Source organism: Pygoscelis adeliae, unplaced genomic scaffold (assembly GCF_000699105.1).
Source record: "Pygoscelis adeliae isolate BGI_AS28 unplaced genomic scaffold, ASM69910v1 Scaffold86, whole genome shotgun sequence".
NCBI classification, from domain to species: domain Eukaryota; kingdom Metazoa; phylum Chordata; class Aves; order Sphenisciformes; family Spheniscidae; genus Pygoscelis; species Pygoscelis adeliae.
The window spans coordinates 751,777-761,645 of NW_008824930.1; the positions used below are offsets into that span (position 1 = coordinate 751,777).

The following is a 9,869-nucleotide window of genomic DNA, read 5'->3' on the forward strand; positions in this document are numbered from 1 at the left end:
AAAGATGGGACAGCAAGAAAAGGCGAGAGGGCACACGAAAGGAGAGGGCTAGGGAGAGATACTAAGATGGCGTGAGTGTCTCTGGCTGGTGAGTCCTTCCTGAGGAGAGGAAATTGCAAGAGGCAGCCTGCAGCAGTTTAGGTCCAACAGTAAGGGCACGTACTGGACCGTTGTGTTTTGAATAGTACTTCTGCCAGTGGCTTCTAGCACTTTCTCCCTGAGAAGCCTATAAAGCCCCTCAGACACCCTACCAATCTACAGAAGGGCCGCAGAAGAATTGAGGCGATTGAAGCCCTGCACAGGTTGCCCACAGCAACCCCAGTGCCACCCACGAGGAATCAGGGAAAGCAGAAGCTGTTTCCCTTTACGGTGATGGTTCCTTCAGCCTTCACCAGGCCTCCTGCTTGTAAACAACCACACATGAACTTGAAGGCAGGCAGCAAACCAAAGCAGAACGAGATCAGCTGGACCCAAGCCACAGTCCCTAACACTCCACTGCCAGAAACCCACGGTGGACCACAGCTGGTGAAGCAGATACCAAAGCCTGCCAGGAGTCCCGGTAGTAAGAACCCATACTGTGGCTCCGCTCCTAAGTTTGACTCTTTGCAGTGGTCCCCTCCTGCCTGCATAAGGGAAGAGACCGAAAAGGAAAACTTCACTCATGCTCTTAAAGTCAGAAGACTGACATGAATTTAATGGGATGTGATATGTCAGCAACAAAGATGTGCCTGTTTTACCTGGCCCTTACCATCCTGATACCCATGAAAAGAGCAGAGGTGATGGAGTACTGAGTGACAGTGTTTGAGCTACGTCTTTTCATCTGATGCTGTTCTCACTATCTTTGAACTCTGCCTCTGACAGCGGATTAAAACAATGAAGTCCAAGCTCAGGATGCGCAGTGCTGATGGAGCATTTCCTGAGGCAGCACTGGCTGTAAACACCAATGCTAAGATGTAAGAGCTGGCTCTCGGGTCAGCGCTAGAGCCTGCTTCATATTATCAAATCTTAATGACTTAGTGGGGTTTTGCGATGAATCTACAGAAACTTTACGTGGTCAGCTGTTTTGTAAAGACATTAATCTCCTACTGAGGACTGCCCCTAGAAGCAGGTCTCGGTGTTTGCTACCAGCCAGTGGCTATTACAATGTTAAATGACATGATAATTATTTCATGCTCACAGTTACGGTGATTAGGGCCAGAAAGGACCATTTCTCAGAAATCTAAGTATTTAACAACTATTTCAAAAGACTGAACTTGACCCACAGTTGAGACAATTTCTGTACAACTTTCTCTGTGAGAACATACAACGAATAACGTGAGACCATCCTTTAACAAAAGGTGCCCGCCTTTCAGAAGATTTACCCCATTACAAATTGGGCAAAGATGACTTTGAAACCCCAAGGTTTTGAAGCCAAGAAATTGAAAAGGCTTGTATTAGAAGAGATGGATGGAACAGGGAGAGGCATCCAAAATGCCCAACCATAAATATTTACCCTGAATATATTACAATACTGACAGAATTTTCATCAATAAATCAAAATTTCCTCAGACCTCATACTCTGAGAGATTTATCTGGAGCTAAGAACTGTTGAGTCAGACGGCTACCAGGTTTGCATTAATGCAGCAGAAAGAAAGGTGGTGTGACCCATGTTATGCACTTCTGCCACTCCTACTCCAAAGACTCCAATCCTAAAACGAAAGAGGGGCACACACACTTCCTAGGTGTTTTCCAGTTCTGAAACGTACTCAAAGAGCACATGATTTTATTAGTGTATATGTTTACCAGGAGACCCCACAAGAACACCTCCTTTGCGTGCACAAAGAATGACTCAGCTGGATCGCCCTGGCTCTCAGAGCAGATAATGAAATGGAAGCAACTTCATCTATCAACAAATTGTGAGGTCCACTGATGCCAAATTTCATCTCACTGAGCATGTTAGCCATCTGACAGGTGGCAGTTTCACAAAGCAAGAGCTATGGGATGAAAAACACATAAACACACATCCTTTTACACATTCATTTTGTAAATAGTGCCTTTTTGTTTCAATCCATTCTCAATATCTATGAATAAAGCAGCTGATAAAGGATGAAAATCATAAAGGTTGAACAAGGAGTGCTCTTTCAAACTGGGACATCTGCTTTCACACTGAGTAAGGAGGATCTCTCTTATTGTAAAAAATTGCTGAAACAAAACTGAATTAAGAGAATAAAATAAGAGCTTAGCCCATCTTTTTAGCCTCAGAATTAAACAGGTTATTCAAGTGAAAAACACATTTGTCTAATACAAAAGCTATATATAATTTCATGTGATAAAAATAATCTGTTCTTGTAACCTAAGTCATTCTTCAGAGGAAAAAAATCAGCATCTAAATGGTACTACTACACATTTGTGCTGCGTTTTGGGCAAATAGTTTCAAGTGACTATAAGAGTTAATATATTGTGGGATTGAGTCCTCAGTGGTAAGCCATGCTTTTTCCTCCCCAGAAGGACTGACACATCCTTAACTGCCTGCATTTCCGTCAATATGTATCCTCAGTGAAGCGCGCTCTGAAATGGCATTAGCCAAGAAGACAGTGTTATTTAATCTACATTTTATTTATTCCCCTATCAGTGTGCTGAATTCTGTAATTAATCCTGAGCACCAGGACACTAGGGTCACAGATATAAATAAAAGTATCTTCAGAAAATTTGGGGAAAAAAACTTGTCTGGAGTACTGGCCATGTCAGATGGGAAAAACTGCAATTCCAATATAAACCACTTATTTTTAATTTGAAATTTAAAATGTAGCATTTTAAAAATATCAGACAACTGGAAGACTCATCCAAGAGGTTTTCTGATCCATGTCAACAAGAACTCTGTGGCTGCAGTCTGTGGTATCGATTTAGAGAGCAAAGAAGGAGGGTTGCCACATGAACTGATTAAGCAAGTCAAAAATAGTGAAATGATTCCGTTTCAGTTAGAAACTTAAATACCAAAAGCTCCATAAATCTGCCCCGTAATCCTTTTAAGACCGGTCTTATGCACATTTTGTGGAGACTGAAGCAAAGGAAATAGCATGAAAGATTTAAGTATAGATATCTTAAATTAAAATTAGGGACTTCTGGATTAAGAGATATTTGAGCCTGTGGTTTAAGTTAAGAAGAAAGTGCCAATGGATTTGCTCAGTAATCTCAGCAGTCCGTCTAACCCTCATTTTGCTAATGCCATGACAGTGGGAGTAACCGTTCCCTGTCTCCACCGCTGTAGCCTGTAAGGATTCAATGTAGCCTGTAAGGATTCAATGAGCTTCAGCTAATTATCTCAGAAATGGTTTTGATGCTAGTATCATGGCAGTCCTCTGATATGGCATGCTAAGGACCCACAGGGATAGGGGTACAGGGGAACTAGTAGGAGGGAAAGAAATACAGGATCAATATATTCCTCTCGTTCCACATTTACCTCACTCTTACGCTACCCATCTGTAAAATGCAAATTTACAAACATTGGCAGGAAAAGGTAGTTTGGTCCTTAACAATTGATCAGAGGCCTCCGGTTTCTCTGTCTCACAGAGAATGGACACCTGGGGGCCTCAGGCAGTTCATCAGTACCTTTCCCACTTATCTGCAGGCCAGACTGCGACCTTATCAAGCCTTAACGACAAACGTCCTCAGCAATCACCCTTCTTCACTCAGAGTTGTATATCTGTGTTTACTCTCCTTCTTTCCATGAAGCTTTCAATTGTCCTTACATGGCAAACAACAACAACAAAAAAAGGAGCTGTACTGACTAGGTAGTAAAAGGAATGAATGTGAAGTAGTTGTGTGATTTTGAGAGAGTGGTGCAGTGATGGGAAGGGGAGGAAAAAAGTGTCTTTCTTCCTTCATCCCCCATCTTTCCAAGCTTTCTAATCTGAAATATTAATTTTTGGTCTCCACAATACATACTCAGCTGTTGCAAAATGTTTTTTTCACATGTCTTTCCCCACTAAATTAACCAATTTTGCCACGAAAATACCTTTCCCGAGCTACAGACATTATTCAATACTCCTGTGTCTCATGTCTGTCTGAAACACCCCCAGTATTATCTCTGTCCTGAACTAAATTTCACTCCCCTGCATGTTGCCTTCCCCAGTGATTTCAGGTCCTACACTTACTGTGCATTCCTGTCCCTCTCCCGCGACTCGTCTCCAATGTCATATGCGATTAGCTTGGCTCTCACATGTCTGGTCTTTCCCCTGATCGTATTTAAAGTGACAGTTATTTATCTTCATTTCTGCAAAAGCAATATTTTTGGGTTCCCTTTAGAAAGAGATAATGGTGGAGGGAAGAAATACTTTCAGAGAGGAGCAGCCAGCTCTGCAGTCAGCTCCAGGCTGCCACACTGGGTGTTACAATGATATACAGCAGGGAGGAGGACAGATCGAGTGCCCTCACAGTGACACTGAGGGACCAGGCTGGTCCCTAGGACACACCATAGCTAATGGCCACTGCCACTAGCAGCAGCCTGTACCTGCCCGCCCTCAGGGACTGAGGGTACGTGTGGAGCACCCTCGTTCTGCTGGTGACATCCCCACAAACACTTAGGACAGGCTGAACACCCCTCTGACTCCACAAAAACTATATGAGATCATGTTTGATGTAAACTGGAGTGACGCAGTCGTGACAGATCTACAGCTACGTAAAGATGAAGAGAAATCACTGCAGTACAGGGAACTGGACCACGGAGATGCAGGTTCAGGTCTTAACTCAGCTGCAGCTTCTTGTGTAATTCTGAAGTTTCCTTACTTTTTGTTTGTTCACTTGTCACTGGAAACACATGGTTTTGGGAAGTCAATTTACACTGAGTTGGGACAGAAGAAAGAGATGGGCAACAGTGCAGGAGTTCCCCTCAGATGCATATAACCTTGTACCAGCGTCAGTGCAACCACAGAAAACTTGTATGGGAGCACGCAGCAGTTATGAATCTGCCCATCTTTGTCTGATAATAATTACTTTAAAAACAGTGATCACTCTGCTTGCATTTTGTCAAATTAATAAAAGCTTTATATATATTTTTTTTTTATTTGCTGATTCACACTTAGTAAAGATAATTAGTGAGCATCTCTATTAGCAATACAGAACCCCTCCTGTGTAAGCCCCTTTCATGTGACTTGTCCCGTTAGCCTTTTTTCATGGCTTTTATTTGCTACTAAAGGAATAGCACATGTGAAGTGATGTTTGGGATTTAGAGTATTATAACAGCTGCTTGCTATGTGATGACTTTTTAAAACTAATTCTGAGAAAATCAGAGTGCGTGAAACCAAATCGTAAAGATTCTGACTGCAGACATACTAATCCTCCACAAAGGCAGAGCTACTGATAGATTAACTCATTAGACTACATGCACACAGTTCAGAAAAAGAAACTGTGGTCAGGCTTTCATATGATGATTTAAAAAATCTGCCTCAACTAGACTAGAACTGCCATGGCAGGCTGGAAATGCTCCCCTCAGAGTCAGCCTTGTTACTTAAAATACAGCTATGCAGTCAAACTGCAGAAGTAAAGATAACTAAAATTGTAAAGTTAAGAGCTCAAAAGTTAGGAAATGCCAGACTAAGTTGCCTTTCCTGAATCATTGCTCTTCCCCTCCTTTCTTGTCTTACGGCCAGTGCACACAATACAAAACTATTCACTGTTTTGTAGTTGCCTCATTTTTTATCGCATGACCTCAGGCCTTCATTGAAAAATGTCCAATACAAAGAAAAAAAAATATAGCACCCTGGTGGATTATTCTATGACACTCAATGTTTACTTCAAATACATCACAAATAACGATTTTTAGAATACCTGTAAAGTGAGACATTTATATAGATCTCATCTCCTATTTGGAGACTGAAGGAATTAAGACCGAAAGTGTCTATGAAATACAAATGCTGTGTGTGAGCCACTTCAGAGTGAGTTTTAAACTTCCTTTTATACCGCACTTCATATATTTGAGACTGTGCTTCCACAGTGTCCAGTTACAGCTGTTTGTTCTCAGCACACCTGCAAACTAACCGGCAACACCTAAAACTAAGTATCAGTAGAAGATACTTTGAATGATTTCACAACTGTAACATCAGAACTTTAGGACACTAAGGAGGGACACAATTAAATTTTAAGTGCAAAGCTGAACTGTCAAATATGGGATTTTTGTTTTCATTTAGTATGTGTGTTCTACTCATTGATTAGAGAAGTCAGAAGCACTCCAGATGAAATCCCCCTCTAGTATGCTGTGCAATCTGGGCCTTAGCTTTGGGGTAAATGAGGCATGGACAGAAAATGTACAAAACAGGGCATGATAATAATTGTTTTATAATGCAGTCATAAAAATTCAAATTATGTTGTATAGACAGCCTTGACTTTGTTACTTTTGACTTTTCAAACACAGTAACATTTTAACTGTCTGATGTGTTTGTGATATTTTACTCTAAATTGAAAAACAGACCCCCAAACTAAAAAGAAAATCCAGTATATGACATCCTAATTGCATTTATGAGTGATTAGCAGAGCTGCAACTGTTAGCTTTGGCATATATATCTGATTCTTAATTAAAACCATACATGGCAAATAGCAATCTAGTTTCATTACAAGGTGGGCCTGGAGCAGAAGAGTATGGGGCACTGTGACAAAAGGCTTCACAAATATTTCCTGACAATAAAGAAGATCAAGCTTGCACCTCTGTGGGGAAGCCTGCTCCCTTGTGAGCACATGCACTTGCCTGTTCTCTCCAAACCTATGTTTCTTAGGGACAGCTGTTGTCCTGTCCATAACTCTATCACTGTTTCCTTTCTTGAATGTCATTCTCATCATCCTGTTGTTCCCTCTCTCTGCACCTAACTCCTGATCCCATGAACAAACTATCCAACCAAGCAAATTCAGCTTTCAACTTTCTGACTGGACCTCCTGCTTCAAGAAATCTCAGTTCCTCCCCTGCTGGTTCCCCGCACAGTCCATTGCTATTGCTCCCCTTCTCCATCACTGTTTTTCTTTTGCCCACGTGCCTTATTCTCCTTCCTGTTTATCTACATTCCTATTTGCGTCTCATCTTTTTGTGATACTCCCCAGAAACTGGCTTTTGTACTAGTTTTCTTCACATACCCAGACTTCTCTCCATCTACTGTCTTACTTTCCCTAACATTTTTTCTTAGTTTCCATCTCTTCAGCCAGTTTCTGACAGTTTCCCGTCAAAGCTAGCCCCTCCCTGCCCTCAATCTCCTCTATTGCCATCTACCCAGTTTCATTTTTCTATAGAATCACATTTTGAAGGTAATCCTTATCATGCTAGTCATTTAATCTGTTTCTCCTCATCCCCAAATGAAGAAAAAAACAGGGCTTACACTGTTTCATCATGTTTTCCCAATTTTGTTCAGACCAAGCAACATCTTAACAGATGGCTTTAAACTAAAGGGGGGTAGATTTAGACTAGATAGAAGGAAGAAATTTTTTACGCTGAGGGTGGTGAAGCACTGGCACAGGTTGCCCAGAGAGGTGGTGGATGCCCCATCCCTGGGAACATTCAAGGTCAGGTTGGACGGGGCTCTGAGCAACCTGATCTAGTTGAAGATGTCCCTGCCCACGGCAGGGGGGTTGGACTAGATGACCCTTAAAGGTCCCTTCCAACCCAAACTATTCTATGATTCTATGATTCTATGAGATGTTAATCACACAGATTGTGTTCAGCTCAAGCAACATCTTAACAAATGTGTTAGTGACATTGTTGGCCCAGAAATCTTGTGCACATGAAAAGTGAAAAATTTTCTACTGTCCCAGGATTGTCAGCTGTGAATTTTACTGCAAATCTTGTTTTAAAGTAATGCAAAATGTTCTGACAAATTAAAATTCTGCATTCAATTTGCAATGCCTTCCTTTCGTCACCTGATGACCACATTTCAGGTGACGACTCATCATTGCTAGAGACGCTTTGCAGAAGGTGGCTGTCACATTCCATTAGCCTTTCCAGATGAAGGGGAGATCATCCCCTTTGGTTTCGAGAAAGCTGAATTTGGGCAGCCACCTCGAAAGACATGACTCAGTCAGAGGGTACTGGGCAGCGGGGGACTGAAAAAGACAAAAATGGCTCAACTGAGCAGAGGGAAGGAGATGTAGAGGAATACTAGAGAAAATTGAAAAGCCAAGGTAGGGTCAGGAGCTGCAGTAGGAGTGAAGTGAAAGCGGGTATATATTGTGGCAGATGGGAACAGAGTATCAAATAGGAGACTGAGGAAAAGGAAAGGAAAATAGGGGATTAACCTGCTTTTTCAGTATCTAGTGCTACAACTGATAACAGACCTGTTAACCTGTTGGAAAACTGTCTCAGTGTACGTGACTCATGAGCACAAGTGTTTGTAGACATCTGTTCTACAAATACGTTGAGTGGCATGTCCCTCGTTCACTTTTGCCATTGTTTAGCCTTGATTCACTTCCCCAACGGCTGGTCCTAGCAGAGGATCTATCCACTCCCTGCACAATTCTGCAAAGAGAATGGCTGCTAAATGACCAGTGAGCCAACCTTTGAGGAAAGACTTCAGCTTTCTTGCTACAGCTGCCATTCTCTGCATAATTTTTAAAAAGTTTACCTAACTATTTCTGTCTGTGTATCCACTTGAAAATTTTAGTCTTAAGGAATACCAGCTACCTGGCCAAGTGGTTACAAAGAGACATCAGAATTACTCACAGCCCCACACTATGTTTCATTTTATTACGTTTGCATACTGAAAAAGTGCTTTTTGAAAGTTACTTTTGTACTGGTGATGCTGAAGTCTTGTGACATGTCCTTATAGTATAGTACAGCAATCCTGCAATTACAAAATATTTTCCTTAAAATATATTCCACGTTTGGGTTTTTCCCCAACAAACTAGCAGTGAGATTCTCTCCATTACAAACAAAACCAAAAATTAACTTGCAAGGCAAGGAGGCAATTTGCCTCCTCGCAACTACATTGTCTTCTGCCAGTATCAGAAAATAACCAAGAAAAACACTGTTAAGATATGCATTCAGTTTTAAAGCATGAAATGTTACAAATACGTCTGGGTTCTAGAAAACACATTTCTAGCAACTTACTTTCACTGGCTGAATAGTCCTGTGGATCGAGTATCCCTGATTCCTGCAGTGATCTAATACAGGAGTCCACCAGCTCCAGACCAGTGGTGAGCTCATCTTCTATATCCTTCTGACCATCTGTAATAAAATTAACAACATAAAAATGTAAAAAGAAAGACAAAAGGTAAAACCAGTTACCAGACAAAGGTAAAACCTTTTGTGACTAAGCATTCACAGCTGATGAAGGAATGGAGAAGGCACCAAGATCACATATTCAGAGCAGGCTGGCCATACTGAAAATTATGCCATCCTTTGAAAGTGTGGCCTTGGACTAATAAAAGCAAAATGAGAAAGTCCAGGTCTAATCTTAAAAATTAAGTTAGAGACATGTTTAGCAATGCCCCCCTCTCAAAACTCTGCATTAATCTCAGTGTTCTTTTTGTCAAGCCTAACAACTTTCACCAAATTTTGCCAGTTTTTAAGTAGGGTTTTAACACACTAGCAATGAAAAAAAATATTGCATAAATAAATGTTGTTTTCCCCTCCATCTTCTTTAGGAAATACGATAATTCTGGGAGAGAATATATGTAATACATGTATGTAGATGAGTACATTACCTTGTGTTTGCCAGTGAAACTGCTCTTCTGTTGAACTGAAAAGCAAAAGAAAAGTGTTAATTTTTTATTAAATTATTCAGTAGTGTGTCATCAATATTCAGATCTAAATCTGTTCTGAAAGAACTGACTTAAGAATAAAGGAACTGACTTAAGAATAAATAGCATACTTAAAATACATGAAGTATTATTTTACATATTTTTTAATGAATGAC

The 9,869-nt window shown here is 40.9% G+C and overlaps 1 protein-coding gene across 1 annotated transcript in view; it reads right to left on the bottom strand.

Annotated features, from left to right (window-relative positions):
* Positions 1 to 9,869, bottom strand: part of CTNND2 (catenin (cadherin-associated protein), delta 2) — a 573,271-nt gene that overhangs the window by 331,045 nt on the left and 232,357 nt on the right. Inside the window, exons 3-4 of the mRNA XM_009325000.1 lie at positions 9,658 to 9,692; positions 9,062 to 9,178 (exon numbers count right to left, since the gene is read on the bottom strand). Of these exons, the coding sequence (XP_009323275.1) occupies positions 9,062 to 9,178; positions 9,658 to 9,692 (152 nt within the window). The remainder of the gene's footprint in view (positions 1 to 9,061; positions 9,179 to 9,657; positions 9,693 to 9,869) is intronic.